This window comes from Mycetomoellerius zeteki, unplaced genomic scaffold, assembly GCF_001594055.1.
Source record: "Mycetomoellerius zeteki isolate Tzet28-1 unplaced genomic scaffold, Tzet1.0 scaffold74, whole genome shotgun sequence".
Lineage (NCBI taxonomy): Eukaryota > Metazoa > Arthropoda > Insecta > Hymenoptera > Formicidae > Mycetomoellerius > Mycetomoellerius zeteki.
The window spans coordinates 347,760-368,128 of NW_017257764.1; the positions used below are offsets into that span (position 1 = coordinate 347,760).

The 20,369-nt window shown below is 35.4% G+C and overlaps 2 protein-coding genes across 2 annotated transcripts in view; both read left to right on the forward strand.

Moving 5' to 3' along the window:
- The first annotated feature begins 280 nt into the window (after positions 1–280).
- LOC108729500 (beta-1,3-galactosyltransferase 5) lies at positions 281–2,559 on the forward strand. Its single transcript, XM_018458651.1, has 2 exons — positions 281–705; positions 1,089–2,559. The coding sequence occupies exons 1-2, from the start codon at positions 573–575 to the stop codon at positions 2,186–2,188; spliced, it is 1,233 nt and encodes a 410-aa protein (XP_018314153.1). The 5' UTR covers positions 281–572; the 3' UTR covers positions 2,189–2,559.
- An 11,933-nt stretch (positions 2,560–14,492) lies between these two features.
- The window catches only part of Cadps (calcium-dependent secretion activator 1), a 32,341-nt gene continuing 26,464 nt past the window's right edge, over positions 14,493–20,369 (forward strand). Inside the window, exon 1 of the mRNA XM_018458644.1 lies at positions 14,493–14,980. The gene's annotated coding sequence lies outside the window, so the exon portion shown is untranslated. The remainder of the gene's footprint in view (positions 14,981–20,369) is intronic.

The window sequence follows — 20,369 nt, forward strand, 5'->3', positions numbered from 1 at the left end:
GAACTAGGCATTAGACGTATCTCGCTATCTCGCTCGCGCTCGATGCGTCATGTGGCCCAGTCAATGCGGCCGAAAGTTGCCGAATGCGAGAAGACTTTGGAAGAACCGTCGTTGACGACGTTGAACCGGTTGAACTTTGAAGTGCGTGACAGCGGATACCTTGTGATGTGACGCGCTAAAGCAGCTTGGACAGCTTGGACGAGCCTGTCCTCTTGGAAACGATGCGTGGATTGGCGCAGGGTTAGAGCAGGCTAGAGTTGATTGCAGTCCTCCTCTGTCCCCTCCGTCTCGGGTGAGGGAACAGGCCAACAGCAGCGGCACAACAGGCGGACAACAGACGGAAAGTGAAACGGCGATGGCGAGTGGGGCCTAGCGCGCAGTATGGGAATAATCGGTCGTACGGTGGTACGTAGTGGTGCTCCGATCCGTGGTGGAGTCTATGAGGAAGTGACGACGGCCGTCAGGTCGTTTGGGGCACAACACGATGATATAGTCTTTGCAAATGATTTCACGTCGTGAAAAAAAAAAGAAGAGGAAAAGAGAGAGAAGAGTGACCAGAGCAAGTATTCGTCATGTTCCACTATCTGCATCTCAGGAGTCGTTTTCTACAGACCCTTATCCTCGCACTGATCGGCCTGACCTTCTACGCGTATTACCGTACCGCCGTGTATGATGTTCGCCAGTACAGCTTACCACGAAACACCAGTAAGCATTTATAATTCTTACACGTCTCTTTTTACCTTGAAGAGATTATTAAAGCTGCAGTTTCGGTTTTAAAAAGGAATTATAAATTTGGTGATCTCTCTCTCTCTCTCTCAAAGAAACAAGAGTAAATTAAGAAGCAAAAAAATATTATTCGTGCTCTTTCTTTGTTGATTAATTTTCTTACAAATTCGAGTTATAAATTTTCTTATATTGTCTCTTGTCTTTTGTAAAATAAAGACGCTGCTTACGAATTTTGTTTAAATCAACGATCAATATTTTTTTAACATTTTGTAAAGCAAAAACAACGATCAATGTTTTTCAACATTTTGGCACATTTTTTTGTTAGTTTCAGTTAATCATTATCCAGAATTAATGAATTTCAGATTATTCTGCATACCAAGATGGCCTTCACGTTCACACAAATCTTAGCCAATCGAAAAACTCTAGCTCAGACAGCATATCTCTGAGCCCATACGTAGCGCACAACTCTAGCAACGGCTCCTTGATTTTCACTACGTTGTCAACGTCCTCCAGCGTCCTACAGTCTTTGTCCTCGCTGTCTTCCGTGAGCACTTTGATCAGCTCGAAGCAGAGGGTGAACGAGAAGCTTGAGATGGCAAGAGTTACCAACGTGACTAAGTCGGCGCCGATCGTAGTTCGCAACGATTCGGCACGCGCCATATACGAAGCTGGACACATCGTATCAATCCCTGAGCGCTGCCCGAATCTCGGCAAGGACATGGATCTAGTGATGATTGTGATGTCCGCGCCGACCCATCTAGAGGCGCGGACTGCGATTCGGCAGACCTGGGGGCACTTTGGCCAACGCAGCGATATGAGTGTGCTCTTCATGCTCGGGACCACTCTTGACCCAAGAGTGGAGACGATCCTGCGTAAGGAACAAAACATGTACAACGACGTGATACGTGGTCGTTTCCTTGACTCCTATTCAAATCTCACTCTCAAAACCATTTCGACATTGGAGTGGGTAGACACCTATTGTTCCAAGGTGAAATATCTGCTAAAAACTGATGATGACATGTTCATCAATGTACCGCGACTGTTAGCGTTCGTGTATAAGCACGTAAAAGACCGTAACGTGATATTCGGTCGACTGGCCAGAAAGTGGAAGCCAATCCGGAACCGCAAGAGCAAGTACTACGTGTCACAGGTACAATTCCAGCAGTCTGTGTTTCCAGACTTTACCACTGGTCCGGCATACCTGTTGTCGAGTGATACGGTGCGCCGTTTGTACGATGCCGCCCTAGACCAGACATATCTAAAGCTCGAGGATGTATTCACAACGGGTATCGTTGCGCACAGGCTCGGCATCAGGCGTTCGCACGCCAACGAATTTCTGAATAAACGGATACAATACACGGCCTGCAATATCCAACGCGGCATTAGCATACACATGGTCAAGTACAGCGAGCAGTTCGACCTCTGGAAAAAGCTGCTCGACGGTAAGAGTAAGTGTAAGTGATAACCAGCAAGGTTGAAAGTGACGAAGGTCCTACGCTTGACCCTGGCGAACCAAGTGCGATCGTTACCGCCTTAATGCGATTCGAGTGCCGGTTCGACGCCGACCGGCTGACGCGATACCGCAACCGTTTCACTGATGACCTCACACACGTACACATATAGCCGCGTGCGCACACATATACATAAAAGCATTCGGTTCAAGTGCGAGTAAGAGGCACGTATGGAGATTGAGAAATAGTGTGCCGCAAAACGGCGTAGAGAATTTCGCCGCTTGAATTTTTCTGACACGGTCACGTCATCAAATTAGGCTTTTCTTTACAGAGGTCGAATGAAAGTGATAATTCTTATCCCTGGAGGAGGATCCGGGCCTGAAAGACGGAATTTACTATTTTATACATCTATATCTCTTTTACTATTTTATTATATTATACATCTCTCTGAATTCCAAAGAAATATTTTTATTATCGTAGAATTAATTTTGTAAGATATTTCGTGTAATGTATAGAAATTTTATTTTCTCGAGAAGGGAGAGAGGGTCTCTTACGCGTGAGATAGTCATAAATGGTTCTATAACTTTGTCGACCTCTAGCCTCTTTTTATATCTCGATGATAAATTGTTTTCCCATAAATATGATCGTTATATCCGCGTTTTCGTTGCACGTTTAGTAGCAAATGAGCATACCTAATTTTCTTATATTATATCACCGGCGCGACATCCCCTATTTGATATACCAAACAAAATCGGATAATCGCATCCGACATTAAAGTGTACAGAAGGAACAAGGGATAATATTTTTACGATGTTAGGAAGACTGCCAGTCACAATGAGACTCCCAAAGAGTTCCTTTGAGTAATCAACAGTCTCATCGCACGGTTACACGTGTACTCATTGACGACATCCGATTCGCGGTATAATCAGGTCAAAGTAGATATCTAACAGGATGTATCGGGTACGACGTACTTTCTCTTAATTAAAAAGAGAATTCGGTGTCAGATTTTTCTTTCCAACATCTTAGGATGTCATTTAACATTCAAATATATTCTGATAAATTATGTTCTAATGTCATTCAAACAATTTCGTAATAATCGCTAATCGTATTATTGTCGTGTTCAACCGTCAATTCTAATTTTTAACTTGCTTGATAAAATACAGATCGATATCGCTCGTGAAACATAAGCATTGGAAAAATACGTACATTTACGTAATTATAATCCCCGTGATTCGTATTGCGAGAGAAGTAGCGAGATACCTCGTCATCAATTATTACGCGTCACGCGTTATTGCGCCAATCGAGAGCGCGGCTGCCGCCTGAAATAAATGTGTCACAATGAATGGAGAGTGCCCCGAAGCGACTTCCCTCCTCCATTTCGTTCCTCTTAACCCTTGCCTCCCCTTTTTTTATCCCCCTCCCCCCTTTCCGAATATTATCTAGTCATCGTCTGGATAATACGCCGCGTGATAACACGAGCGGGTGCTGGTGCGCCCGACATCGGTCGTGCCTTCCCTCGCGCACATTCACGAACCACTTTCTCGTTATCGCCTCTTTTTTTTTTTTTTCGTATCCTGCGGAAGTATCGTACTATACTTCCGCTCTCGGTGCCATATGTCCGAGGCGATGATTATAAGAGATTTTTGGGCCCCGTGGCGCGATGAAACATAAAAGAGAAAAGAAGAAACAGTGATGCTGCATGGAGAGGGCCGACTATGTCGACCGAAATTCCTGATTGGACGGGATGAAGAGATTAGTTTGCAACGATAAGATTCTTGGTTATTAAGTCTTTAATGAATCTCCTACAATTATTAAGTAATACAGTCTGACTTTTATTTTATATATATACACGAGTATAATTTTACTTTTTACAATTATATTATTATAATTATTTAGTTACTTTTTATAATTGTCGTTTACACGGATATATTTATTATTGATGCTTTTGTTAATAATCTAAAGTTAGAGAATCGTTGCGTCACTTTCAATCTCGCTATTCCGTCCATATCGAAACCACTTATATCAACATTAATTAATCGTAGTTTTATATTTTATTATGTATTACGTTCCTAGTGCGCCGTATTAAAAAATTATCATCTTTTATTATTATATGATTATTATCTATTTTATACTTCTCCTTCGCTCTACTAATGTCTTTCGCATTCTTCGAAGAATCGAAATGTTTTACGAAATAATTCATAAAATACTAATTTTTCGGAAGGATGCAATATCACGATCTTGTGAAAAAATCGAATTTGCATTTAAGAGAAATTTGTAGAGATAAATCAATATATAATATTTTTTAATCAAATCGAATAAAATTTTGATTTGTTAATATAATTATACATAAATAAGTTGAATTTGAACATATAGATAATGAAAGAAATTTTTGATTTGATGAGAAAAATAATATTGATTATATGATATAAATTAATTTTAAGTAAATTTTATTTTAGATAAATATACGTATATACATATATTTAAATACTTAATATAAAACTGATAAGAAAAAGATATCCTTTATTTATTGTCGCAGTAATTGAAGCAGTAATTCATATACTTTTTACGTATGAATTAAATTTTACTAATTGGATTACGAAAAGTATTTTGAAATTAACAAACAATAAGTCTCTCATATGAATGTATTATACATGAAGGTACGCGAAGTTTATCAAATAAGCCACTGCTGGATTTTGTCCACACACACATACACACACATTTTCAAATTTTATCTTTAATATATTCGCTGCTTATTATAGAATTAGTTCATTTCCTTAAATATATCTTGCGATATATTATTGGCCTACATATACACTAAATAACATTTTGATTTCACTCCTTTAGCTTTTTATTATTATTTTATTTTTTGTTGCGTTTTTTATATATTTGAAATATTTTATATAAAAATATTTTTATAATTAATTTTTTCATATATTTTACATAAGAAATATTAATAAATATTGTGTAAAACGCTGTTGAGATGAAAAATATTGGCGCTTTTTTTATATTCCAATCTTTTTTTATAGAGTAAAATATATCTACTTATTATTAATGTCGCAGTGATTGAAACAATTAAGCGAAAAATTAGAAATCAATTATTAAAATACTCTAATGTACCAATTTATATATCATACATTACATACAGAGTAATTGAAATAAAATAATATAGAATTTATTTTGCTATCAATATTCACAACTCATATATATTTTTTCATATATTTAAATTTAAAATTTGACAATACTTGACTTACAATTGGCCACAATACATGTCAAAATTTTTTGTGTAGACCTAATAAAATATCTTACTTTAACATGACCGCACTGTTTTGCTTATCAGTGAGAATATGCTGTTATAAGATAGTATGTATGTATATGTATATATATATATATATATGTGTGTGTGTGTGTATGTGTGTGTGTATGTATGTGTGTATATATATACTATATATGTATGTATACATAGGTAAGTCACCGATATCGACATATCACTTTGTTAGATAATATTTCATAAACAAAAGTTAAAAATAAAACTTAAACATAAACATAAATTAAAAATATCTACTATGAGATAAATATAGCAGCATTTTACGATACTGTTTGCAATTTTGCAATAATTAACATTTTTATGAGATAAGCAAAAATGAGCGTCTGACAAAATAGCTCCCAAATTGACATAGTAGATAGTAATGCTATATAGTCCTATTTTTTTTCCTTTCACAGGAATCATTTGTACAAAATACCTACAAGTAAATATATTATATATAAGATTTTTCAGAATTTTTTCACTTCGTTATAAAACATTTTTTGTTGATTTATACGCATACTTTATGCTGTTCTGTGTGTGCAAGACGCAAATATGTAACGGGACAGATTCTTTTTTTAAAGGTTTTCCTATAAATATGTACGATTATCTTCAGCTCCGATAAGGCTATTTGACATTGTAACGTAAGACTATAAAGATTAAGTTAGCTTATGGTCTGTCTTTACGGATAGATGTGCCGATGCATCCCTATTTCATATTTAAAATCACATATTATGAAAAAAATGAAAAAGAAATAATATAAGTAAAACTGATTATGAAACTACAAAAACATGTAAAACAATATAATGTTGTCAATAATATAGTAACTTTTTTAATTATTTAAATTATATAATTTAAATTATACAAATTGTTAGAATTCTATTTTCGCATTTGCAAAATTCATTTTTAACTGATTTTGTACAGAAACAAGCCATGGGGATTAAAAGTTTTCATTTCTTCAATTATCTAAACAGATTATGTTTTTATCAGTATTAATAAAGTGTAATAATTTTCAAGAAATAAAGGAATGTCTCTTTAGGAGATCTATGTCAGTATCGGCGACTTTCCTCTCTCACCCTCTCTCTCCTCTCTCATCCCCCCCTCTCTCTCTCTGCGCGCGCGCGCGTGTGTGTGTGTGTGTGTGTGTGTGAGAGAAATTTAATATATGCGATTTGTAATGGAAATTCTTAAATTCAAAATTTTTGAATAAAATTTTGGAATTCGAATCATAGAAATTAAAATCCGAATCGAATCAAACCTTATCTAATTTAATTCAATTCGTATTCGAATAATTTACACATTTCTACTTGTCTTCTTAATCGCGCCATAATTTTTCTGTCGCGCGTTTTCTTACGCAGAATTCTGAAGTCGAAGTCGATTCCGATTTTGTTAGGCAAGCGAAGGAGAAGCCTATACTACAATATACTATATCATCGGTTTCTCCTGGTGAGAAAAACCGCGCGCGAATCATCACGAGTTAACGAGCTTTGAAGATCAGGTCAAGGCTCTCTCGCTCATTGGTGCATGGCATAATACTCCATTATGTCCTTGGCATGATTCGCTAACACGTCGAGTGCAGGACAAAAGGACGCTTTTACTACACAACAAAATCATAATCATAAATTTACGTTCGAGGCTAAAGAAACGTTGCACTACCCCTTGATTGCGAGATATGTTCTTCTACGCGGAGGAAAAACCCAGAGAGACTCCGATTCGATCCCGACGAGAAGAGAGGATGATACCTGATATGATTGATGTGTGCCTTCCAATCCATTCGCCGTAAGGAGACAAACGATGTTTTTACATTGAATTTTGCAAGCGGCACAAAAACTGGCGGAACGAAGACTATAAGGTGATCATATGAGTCACAAATCGTTGCATTACGCTGAAAAGATGACTTCACTAACGCGAGATGATTATGTACATTTCAAAAAAGCGCGAAAGGACACGTCTCCTTGAAATGACTAATCGTAATGAATACTTTGTATGATCCACAGACGAGTTTTCGTTGAAATTATATGGAGAGAAGTGAACGAGCTTCTCAGTATGAATGTTTTGCATCATTGCGGAGCAAATCGCAACTTAATATTCTTCAAACCCAAAATTCGAATTAAGGGAATGCTGAAGCCGCGTGTATTACCGATAAAACTAGCGTTTTTGTTCCTGTCCAATTACTTCGTAGTAATTTCACAGAATAAAAATTCCTTTTCCACGATTGAAATTACTACGAAGAAATTGGACAGGAACAAAAATATCGAAAACGCTGGTTTTATCGATAATACAGGTGGCTCCTGCGTCCTCTTAAGGTCCCTTTAGTTACAGTTCCGGCACCGTAATATACGTACTTACATATTCTAGATTTACAGTATTGTAAACATACTAACACACACGTGTGCAAGCGCACGCGCGTAACTTTCTCTCTCTCTCCCGCCCTCCCTACCCTCTCCCCCTTCTTCACTCCCTCCCCCCCTCTCTCTCTCTCTCTGAGACTTACTTCTTTACACTTAAAATCTTTTTATTTTTACGTAGTATTTCTAATATAACGAGAAACAAACGTCGCAACAGTTTGATGTAATCATCGCATTTATTCCCATTTACGTAATTGTAACAATTGTTGGAACGCCTTTTACGATTTTTATTTATTGCGAAGATTTATTTATAGGGAAAAAAGATATTGCATTTAAATTGTATTAAAAATGATAAAAACGAATGACCACCTCTCGAATTTGCTATGCTTTTGTTGCATTAAGAAATTCGCGTTATACATATACACAGTTCACGTAGGACATCCTATATTTGTTAATATATAACAGTTAATGAAATTAACATTCGCATTGCGAAAGGAAAGCAAGACGAATTAAATATGCTGGCCATATAAGCGTTAACTGCAATTTCTGCACAGAAAAAATCATGTATTAACAGCAATAACAATAGCAGTCTAATTGAAAATAATTCTGTTAATAATTATAACAAACAAATAATATTTTACTGAAACAAGATCATGACGTACTTGTTTAGTTAATAAGTACCGAATGTATTGGCTTAACAAGATTATTTTTAATTAGACTATTATTTTAATTAGCTAATGGTATTAATACAACATTAATTTTTTTCCATGTAATATGCCAAACAAAATGTCATATAAGCAATTATTTTTAATCCTAGAAAAATAAGCATACTTAAAGACCTAATAAAGATAAATTTATGTTTATTTGATATATAAAAAATGTTTAAATTGCATTCTTCAAATTATTTATGTAAATATATTTGTTTTATTTATTTTGTTATAAAGACTATGTACAAATCAAATGGAAATCAATATTCTGAAAATATATTTATTCTAAAAAAAACTAATTTTTACATATATCAATATTCTCAAAATCAATATTGAGAATCTTCAGCGCCTAATTGATGTTAGCTTATGGTTCTAGGGTTAAATATTACAAAATTTAATGGAAGGAAAAGTTCTAAAAGCATTTTCAATAGCTTTAAAAGTACTCCATGGGGAATTTCATAATATTATGTAGAATTTAATTCGTGTCAGAGGAGAGAATATTTTATTACGATTTTCACCGATGTTGAAAATCTTCGTTTCTTCTTTACGAGACCGACGGTTTTGTCCTCTGAAGTGACACGACTGCTTCTTCACCTGTACTGTCATCGTAAGATTATATGTGTGACGTTTTAAGTTGCGAAGTAAGAAGAGAAAGGAGGCGCAAGACGTATCCGCATTTTTATACACATAATCTCGCAAGTCCGAGCGTGTGTATTTCAAGATGCGATTCAATTTTACACATAATTTCGTTGCCATCTTTTAACGATCAGCGAATGTTGTAGATATTTAGCGCGAGTATGATATAGAAAAAATCGCTCACAGAGAGCTCAAGAAACAAATGCGGTCTTTTTGAGCGTTTTCTGATTGATAACGCTCGTGTCATTTTGTCGCGAGGCGTTTCAGAACAATGGTATTTTTTATTTCGATATTTATATTGTACCACTCGGATGTGACAAATGCTCAATATATTGTCGTTCGGAGATGTAAATATAAATTCTTTACTCACCTATCTCGTGTTATTTAAATTTCCCTGTCCCGTCTGTAGGAGTAAAAGATCAAGTTGATCCAGTTATAATTCGAAGGTATGATATTTATATTTTTTATCATGTTTTCATCTATCAGAATCTTGCCCGAAATCTTTATTTTAACTCTTTGATTTTTATTTTAACTTCTTGAAGACTGGTGTTTTCTAACAAAGTGACTTATGGAAAATTTTAATTTCTATGAGGATTTTTAGAGTTATAGAATTCGATTATAGCTTACAGAATTATATTCTTATAGCTTACAAAATTCAAAATGATATATTCAATAGCGGATCGAATTTCACGATAATCATCAGATTTTTTTAAATTTGGTCGGCTATATTGAATCTACTATTTTGAATTTTAGAATTCTATTAGTAACCTCTATAATGAAATAATTTTTTTAAATATGTTTCGTTCCGATCTCTGTTACTAACAGTCAGTTACTGACTGCGTAACACTGATAAGTGCTTCAAATAAATTATAATAATTAATACTCAACGTGTTGTGATTGAATCGCAATGAATCAAATAATAATTCTTAAGATATAAGGAATTCTCTGAGGCATTAATGTTACATTAGCTCAGTTGTGTAATTCAGTTGCAATTTATTCATTTAATTCGCAATCATCGTGTTAGCTCGTAAGAAGCCACAAACATACCGTCGCATCGTTGCATCGTCATCGTCGTCGTAAATATGTATGTGTCGCTGGTACAAAGGACTGAACGTTGATTCGCGAGCCGCGCGATGTGACATCATTACTGTCAGATATCGTAACAAGCTGGCAATTCGCATGATTTTATTATTCTATAAGTGTCCACACACACCCACACAGATCAGTCGACGCGTGATGAGGCACGAATTGCGTTTAGCAGTGGCCGGAGCACAACGTATCTAAAAAGCAAAAGAATTTGGAGGAGCAATTTATAGTGCGACTATTTTTCGTAGAAGAATTGTATCGAGATTTATTCTTTTCTTCTTATTATCGATTTATATATTGATCAACAAAGTTAAACTTTTGTTTGACAACGTGAAATAGGATGTTTGTAGGATGATGGAGTCCTATGAGACGTATTTGCCGCGTATCGCGTAACCAATCAGTAATCAGTACTGTCAGCTGCCGTCACATACGGCGTAACTTGCGTAAAGGCCACACAGTCGAGCGTTTAAAAGCGCGAGATCTTAATTTTGATTGTGATTGGTCGATTTGCCTTACAATTATGACTAAAATTTTTGTATGTGTGATGGCCTTAAGCATAACTTGCGTCAACCAATCAAATCGTATCAAATTGCATCATACTGCGCGTTATTCTGGTTGAAACGATTTGATTGGCTAACGCAAATTACGCTTACGCAAGTTACGTCGCATATGACGATACCTTAACAATTCTCTGTACTTTATCGCTGAAATCGCTAAAATAACTAAAATCTATTAAATTAATAAAGATTTCAACGATTTCAGCGATTTATTTCCATATTAGAAGCACCGCAAAAAAATGAATATTATTGCGTAGTTTACATCTACTTCTTCAGAGGGCAGTAGTGCGCGGGAATATTTTGCGGTTACATGAAAAAGGCGCTCACGTCCTCTCTCTCATTTCATGCAATAAACAATACGAATAAATTACCGCGATCTACTATTGTTGAAAAAAGAATATTTTTTTGGAGATATAAATGAACTGAACTGGAGCTATACAAAGTGTTTATGTAATTAAGTTAATTTTGAAAAATACACGGATAAAATAAATAAAATTGGTATGACTTTTAAGATTAAAATTATATACATATATAATAAGTTTATAAACGCTTGAAAGATCTATTTCTAAAATTTTTGGAAAAATCTATTTATCTAATTAATAAATAATTTATCTAATTAATTATACAAATAATTATTTAAAATATACGATGTATATTATACTAATAACAAATTATTAAATCATTAATATAACTCTAATATATACATTTCCTATTAAATTTTCAAGATTTTCTTAAATATTTCACATTTCTATGATTATTCTAAATCTAATCAAGTAGATTTATCAAAATTTATATAGAATCTGCGTAATAAAAATCAATAATCTTGAATATGTTTTTCGATCTTGCAAAAATAGCTGGCCTTCAGTTTTTTCACATAAGATCAATATACATAAGTATGTACCGGACTTCTTGTAACGTCAATGCACTCGTACATGGATAAAGAAAGACGATCGATGTAGCGTGTATTTCTTTGATATCGCATCACGCAAAGTGATAAGAATAGACGCGACTTATATATGTATTTCGGTTAGATAGGCCAATACGTGTTACATCGTATCCTAATAAGTTCTGTCAATTGGAAATAATAATATGCATAAATTGAAAAGTGTATTATTTCACATTAACATTTACGTTTAACTTCATTTTTTATGCATCTTTGTAAAAATTATAAAAATGTTAGAAAAGCTCTTCAATCGTATAGGAAATTACGATTCCTTCATAGTCCCTTTTAGCTACACTGAGAAAAATGTATTAAATTTTAATACACATTTTTTTGAATGATACTAATTGTAAGTTAACTTCAATAGTCTTAAGTTAAATATTTACTTACGGTAAATAAACGTTTATTCAATAAGAAAATGTGATAGGTAAATAAAATTAATTATTTTTATAAGAAATAAATATGTTTTTAGAGAAAAAGAATTGACAGGCTCTCCAAAGAATAAATAAAAAAATGATAATGCCTATGAGAACCGAATACAGGATGTACACGTATAATGAATTTATTCAATCATTACACGCGCGTACATCCTGTGTTCGGCTCTCGTAGGCGTTATCATTTTTTGAAATAAATATGTGTTTATACATTTAGAAAACATTCAGTCAATACTCTATTCAAACAAATATTGATTAAAATATAGTACATGTTTCAGTGTAAAAATTAAATTTCTCATTGTATCAGTATTTTTATTGATAATACTACTCTTTGTAAAAAAAGGATCATATTTAAAAAAATTTATTCTTTATACCTTTGCTTAAAATTAGGCATTGCCAAGAAGTCGTCAGAAACGACACACGAAGTGCGCTAAGGAAACTTCTTGATTCATCATTAGGCCCACTTGACCTAGAAAACCGCAGAAACTACTAGTCATACCGTTTTTGTCTCAGAAAACTGCCTGGATTGCGTTTACTATCATTTTCGAGCAGCTTCCCTATAAGCGCAAAGTATTCCTAGAATAAGAATTACTTTACCGAATCTTATATAATTCAAGCATTTTCATTTCTTATAATCAAATTTCATTTAAAATGAGCGGCTGCAAAATGGGTCGTCTTTAATTGGTTCAATCGCCAATGCTGCTACCATTATGTGCAATGTCTCCTCTTGCTTTTTACACCATGCTCTTTACTGACTCTTTTGCTTTTTTTTGTTTTATCCTTTCTGTCCCGATGCGCTTTTCCATTAGCCGCAGCCGCTGTGCTACTCTTGTTTTTATTTCTAAGCGCGCACGTGTCCGCGCGAGAAGTCTCAACCCTGTGAATCTGCGTGCACTACAAAATGCTCAGTTGCGACGACAGCGACGACGACGACGACGATGACGACGGTGACAGCATCGGCGGCGGCGACGGCGGCTACCACCGCGCGTAGTCGATCGATGGTCTAGTGCCACTTCGCGCGCGCACTCCGTCCTGATTTCCCTCACTTGTCCCCTCCCATTCCCATCCTAACGATCTGTCCTTATCGTATACCTTTTCGGGATCGGGATGCAAGGAAAAGGAAAGCCTTTTCCGCACTCCGAGAAGCGGCGAACGAGCACATCCCTTTTCTTGCTCATTTCATTTTGTCCTGTTCGCTCTTTTCCTCTCCATCCTACATTTTCTGTGCACCTCTTATCTTTCTCTGCCTTGAGCTTTCCCTCGATATCGTATTACGCGATTTTTTATTATCCTTCGTTGATTCCTTCTTTTCAAGAGGAGCTTTAAAATCTATGTTTTACGCAACCAACCGCCGCGCTTGATCTTGTTTCTTAAATTCTTATTTCAATTTTGTTCTGATTTTGAATAAAAAGATTATCGCATATGTCCTTTTAATGCTACTTTGTACGAATTTCATCGTATCAAAGTGTCAGTTACAAAAAATTCTTCCTTCTAATTTTATTTTACATATGTTCTCTAAGTCGCTCGATGTTCTCCATACGAATGCCTTCTTTAATGTTTAAAAGGATTCGTTCTTTCAATAATTCGTTTTTTTATTATGTTTAAGAGTTGAAGTCCTTTTCACCATAAATGAAGGACTAGTTACTACCACGAACATCTCTCCCTCGTCTTATCTTCTCAAAGGCCCGGAGCTCATACGAAAAGATCGTCATCCTTCGATTTCTCCACCCTATATAAATGAGCTTTCTTTCTCTGTAACCATCTCTTCTTTTTCTCCTCTTCTTTCCCCCTCTTCTCCCGTTCTTCTAATCCTTTCCTTTCCACAAAACAAACGTCCGTTACATAATGCTCTTCATCACCGTTGCTGATCTAATCGCAGCCGTGATAGCGCTTTTTAGTTTGGCTCTTTGCGAACTTAATAACATAAAACGCCGCTTCTCTTCTGCAACCACCGTTTGACCGACGCGCGACGTAGGTATTCCCCTCCTTTAAAAATGTTTGTCCCTCTTGATGGCTGCGCCAAATGGTCATTACTGTGACTCTCTCTCGCTTCGATGCTTTTCAACTTTCTCAGTCTTGCGCTCTCTCTCTCTCTCTCTCTCCCATTTTTGCAACATCTCTTTTTTCCCCCTTCATCTTTCTTCTCTTTTTTCCATGTTGATCTTTCTTCCTTCTTCTCTCCCGCTTTGACACCCTCTTCACTCCTCTTCTTTCATTCTTCGTCTTCTCGTTGTTTTCTCTTTTCCTCTTTCTCCTTTACTAATGTCCTCATCCTCTTCCTCTCCGGTTTTCCCACTCCTTGCACATCCCCTTCTTCCACCTCTTCTCCCTACCACGTAGAACGGCAGTCGAGCGGTCGCAGTTCGAACACGCCAGCTTGCGGATCACGAAGGGTCTGTCCGTCCACTGCTTCCATCCTCGCAGACGATTCCTCTTCTCGTTCCTTCGAGCGCCGTTCGGCCTCTCTTTCTCCCTCTCTTTCTTTCTCTCGTTTTCTATTTCTTGCTTTTTCTCTCCTCTCTATCTCTTCCTATCCTTGCATTCTCCTCTCTTTCGTTCCTCCTCTTCCTCACGTTCATCCCGAACCGAGAGACCCCGACTTTCGTTCCGCCATTCGAACACTGCTCGATCTATCTTCCAAGTGGATACAGCACGTATTGGTCAGACATTGACGAACCGTACCGCCGTGGCATCGTTGCTCGTGCCGTTTGCATTCCTTCTCAGTTGCAAATGTTGCAGCGGGATGGCACTTTGACAGACTGAAGAATTACGAGCATACACCGGTTGACAGGAGGTTAGTTCACACAGAAATACTCGTTTTTTGCGAGTACGCGTCTCCATCTCAGACGACTCGGACTAAGCTTGTAAGTTCGCTCGATAGGAGACCGCCGAAAGAGCCGCCGCTCCGAAGCTCATTGACAGTCTACGGACAGCGTAACGACACGCCCAGGTTGTGAAATGTGCACCATCGAGTGTGCCTAGGGCAACGGTTAGTCTTGTTTAAAGCTGCGTTCGATGCTGCTAGATCAATAACGTCATGAAGAAAACTCGTACGCGCTGAAATTTCTCGGTCGGCCAGGAGTTCGTATCACTGTGCGGTCCGCTATCGCTATTTCGTTTCTATAGCAATCTTTAGAATGGCTCTAGAGTGCGATAACCGTCGTGTTGGGATGTGTCGTGTAGAAATTGTGACGTTCCTCGGATTGATCGTCGTCATGTAATGATCTAGATGACAACTATTAGCAGAGTAATCCACTAAAATTGACGATAGTTATTGTGTCTTTTTTATTCAACGATTAATCGCTTTAATCAAAGTTAGTAACAGACAATATAATTAAGTTCATATTAGTTAACGATGGTCATTAGATCGATGATCTGCTAATCTCTGTACGGCTAATTGACGATCGAGACAGTGGTTTATTAAAATTAATAATCTAATTAATTCTGATCACATTTGATGTCAATAGTGAATTTATTATATACTAGTTGGACTGTTAGTTGATTTACAGTATTCTAAACAAATTAATTGTAGTTGTTAGTTTTCCCGAAGCTTCAACGAAGCAATTTCTGCTGTCGCGCCGGACGAGGAAGTCGGATTCCGCTTTCGAGCGTGGAAGGACGCACGTAGCGACACGGTGTGTTATATTAAATCGAGGCAGCTATCGATTTTTTACGTGTGCGCCTCGTCAGCTTGAATGTCGAGGATGAACGGAAACATCGCGGTGGATACCGCGATATCCGATGGATAGCCAATCGAATGACGAGATTATGTGTTCCAATATGAATTAAAGAGAAATCGTATTTCTCTATAGCAGTTCTCTCGCAAATTGATGATAATAAACGTAATGGTGCACCAGAACACATTTCAGTTACGATTATAATTGAAATTTTAATAACCAAGTTCAGCTAATGTGCAAAAATTCAAAACAACAACGCTTTTTAATCAAATTTTAACTATATGGCAATTTTTAATCATCGATTTCTATTAGAACATTTTTTCCCTGCACTGTATCTATTGAATGCAGGTATATATATTTCAGAATACTCAACTTTATTTTTCTTAAATATTTCTTAATAAATAAGGATTTTTATTATTTTTAAAGTAATTTTGTTTTAACAAACCAATTATTTTTAAAGCATTATAAGTATCAAATGTCACAACATAAAAACGACAATCATTACAGAGCATCTTATTTCTAATTGTTAAACATTTGTATTACTTAAAAATTATAATTCCTAGGTATTTATATATTTTCATTAAAGGAGCATGGTGTGTAATTTGAAAAGATTATAAAGATTTCTCTTGTAAAGGTTATAAATATTTCACTAAATTTTACTTTTTTATTTTCAAAAGGAATCCTAAAGTCCGTTTTACCAACTGAATACAGCTATTTTTCCAGACTATTTTTTTAACCGTCTTTATCAATTAAAAAAAAATCCTTTTTCATAATTAAAGTATAAACAATAACACAATCAAAACTGTTCGATTTTATGCCGAAAACGAAAAATGTTTAAGAAATTTATTATATCTGTTTTACTCGTTTTTAAATCGTCCGAAATCGTGTCTAGAGCTGTCAACTTATGCAAGTGTTTGTTTCATGTAAAAGTTGTTTATACAAGATGATAACATAACGGTTTGGACTGCGGATTATATGAACAATGTTGAGTTCTTAGAATTAGGTTTAGATACTTGATATAAAAAATTAGTGCCTTAGAAAATTTTTGCATGTGTGTGCATGCGGTATTGATGTAGTATTATAGTATGTAGCGATGTGCCCATGATATATAAATCGTATATGTGTAATTCTTATTGAATAGATAAAACAGCAATTTTGTCGAAGTTTGATTTTTATTTTAGAAGCCTTTTAAATAGTTACAATATAGCTAAACTCAAATGATTGAAAAATTCAAAATAATCTGTAATTAAAACCAAGGATTTTAGTGCATTCTGTATACAAATTTGATACAGTTACCGAAATTGTACATATGAATTATATTGCCTATCATTTCGCAGTATTGCTGCTCTTAAGTAATAGAGTTCTACGTCAGGTTGGACGAGGAGAGAGAGAGAGAGAGAGAGAGAGAGAGAGAGATACTAAAATTGCAATTTTATAAACTGTGGACGATAAGTTGTTCCTCATTTTTCGAAATTTTTGTCTGTCAACGAAAAGTCGATCGTATCACGAGCGATATTTCTTGCGTACAACCATATATATATGTATATGTAATTATGTATAGTAAAAAATGAAGCGTGCGTGGGACTCGACTATTGTTGTAAAATCAGTTTACGTTCGAAATGGAACAAGATTTTTCTGTACTTTTCATACTTTGTGAATGGTACATCAGCGACGGCATCGCCATTTAAGCTTTTTACAAAACGACTTATCGACCACGGGGAAGATATAGCACGTCGCGCTTTAATGCACGGAAAATCTAAAGTTGCATTTTCTTTAACATTGTTGTAATAATAACGCTGTCGCAAGTTTACGAAGCGGAAATAAAATTTAAATTGTATTTACATCGATCAACGTTTACTTGAGATCTCGTTTATATAGCTGAAATATTTTGTCAGTATGGTTGGACGATGAGAAATATAATAAGATATTCTGACAGTTGATCTTCAGCTGCAAAGTTAACAAATGTAGAATATGTATAGAATATGTTTTTGTTAACAAAAATTATTTGACGGCAATTGCTGAAGCAACTATTTAATTTTTGGCAATATTTGCATGATCACTTTGGTTTTGACCAAGATTTTCATCAAAGTTTACTAATCATGCATTTAATTTTTGCATGTTGTTGTTCGTTATCAAGTGTTTCCGTAATAAATTTTAACCGTTATTAACTATAAAAAAATAAATATGAAATATAATTATCATTTTAATATACATATATATAAATCCGCAGATATTAAAGTGACTGTTTTTCTGTTATAAGTGCATAAAACTTTAAATTTATCAAAAAATTAATTTATAAATATTTATAGATCATAAATAATTTTTTATCACACAAGCAAGCTAACACTTGCTGTTGCAGACTTTGAATTTGCATATAAATAATGCGAAAAAATCTAGTTAGTCGGTATTAAACTTTTAAAATTTAAAACATAACTGACGTAGCAATATAAAGTACGTGCTGGTAAATAGACCGATAAAAATCAATCTATTTATTCTTTCGCACAGTTCGATACAGGTAGTAGTCTATGACGTACTGGTTCAATCTTGATAAAAACCGTGACCTCGTGTAAACGTATAAAAATAATGTAGGTTTTACAATCGGATCTAACTTTATCTCTCCTACTCCCTGCCTTGACTCAAATGTAAAAATCCGGCTATATAAAAAGAGACAGGAAGAAGTGCAGTGTCATCCTGGAAATAATCGACCTATCATATATTCTCGTGTACTCAAAATAACTCGCAGTTTTCTTCCCCTTCGATTCTCTTTTTTACGTTTTTCCTGCAAATAACGTTTGCGTTAAAAAGGAAATTAACATACACTATTTTATTGACAAAGATAAATGGAAACGTAGGAGAGGCGATAAAATTCGTTGTCCGCGAAAATCGTCATGGATCGATGGAAGCAACGTGCGCTATGATAATAAGCGGATCAATGTGCACCATATTTAATAAGCACAGATAAAGGAGATCGTCAATGTCGAGCTGAAAGCATTGGCATATGCCTGGAAATTCGATTGACATGGCATTTCCTATCATCGGGCGAAGTGTAACATCCATCGCGAATAGTAACATTTTTGATGAAAGTAATATTTTTAAAAAATCTATAAACGCGTGACTGGATAATGAGAGAGTTACATTTAGCGTTATGTCAATTGATTACTATAATAAAACTAATCGCTCTAAGAAACCTGTTTAGTTGAATCAATTAATCTCACGTTTGGATATGGACAAACAAATCTTTCGTTAATACAATAAAATAATTTAGTTAAAGCAAAACAATTGATTATTGTAATATTTTAATTGTTTCTGATAAACATTAACATCTGATAAACTTGTTTATCGAAAATGAATAAAATGTTACAATATTCAAATGAATTTCACGACATTTACGTGTCAAGGGAAAGATTCAGAAAGAAGGGAAATGACTGCCACATAAATTGACCGAAAATACCATTACCAATCGTTTAAAAAGAAATTTCGATTTCTTTGCTTACAAAGCATAAAAAGAAGAGTTTCTTGTGGCGTATCGTGATCGGCGATGAAAAATGGATCTATTTTGACAACCCCAAATGCAAAAAATTATGGATTAATCCTGGCCAACCGGCAACATCGACTTCAAAGTGAAATATCCACGATCACAAAGCAATGCTGTATTTGGTGGGATATGGAGGGTGTCGTGTATTATACATGAGTTGTTGAAACCGAATGAAATAATCACCACCGAACGTTATCGACAACAATTGGAGCGTTTGAATCATTTGATGCAAAAACGACCATCGATTGCATCAAATCGCCGAAAGGTGATTCTTCTCCATGATAACGCTCGGCTCCATGTTGCTGTAGCCGTGAAACAAACACTGATGGAGCTCGAATAGGAGATTCTCTACGCACCCAGCGTATTCTCCGGACCTGGCACCAAGCGATTATTATCTGTTTCGATCGATGTAACACGCTTTGGAAGACACACACTTCCGTGATTACGGCGAAGTCGAAAATTGCTGAATGGATTGGTTCAAAGATATTCTTTCGTCGCGGAATTCAACTTCTGCCAGAAAAATGGGAAAAAGTCAAAGCTTCCGGCGGCAAATACTTTGATTGAGGTATTCACACATTTTGTTATTGAAATAAATGCTCAAAAAGCATAAAAAAAGCAACGGCTTTCAATGCAACCATCTAATAAAATTATCGGATCTGACATCTATTATGTTTAGATCTCCCGTAAATATCTGATTTGAACGTATAATACACTATATCTTGTGTTTATTGCATTTATAGTATCCTTGATTATATGATCGTTCATTTAATGAAAAGTTGATAGAACATAAAAAATGTGCGCCAATAATGCGCGGGTAATTAGCAAAACTAAGCGATATTGGAAGGAATTGGATACGGTTTATCGATTTCTTATAACTCTGACGTAATTTCACTTACGAATCGCTAATATAATTAATTTAAATATTGACAGTATCGATGCAGAGAGAGAGAGAGAGAGAGAGAGAGAGAGAG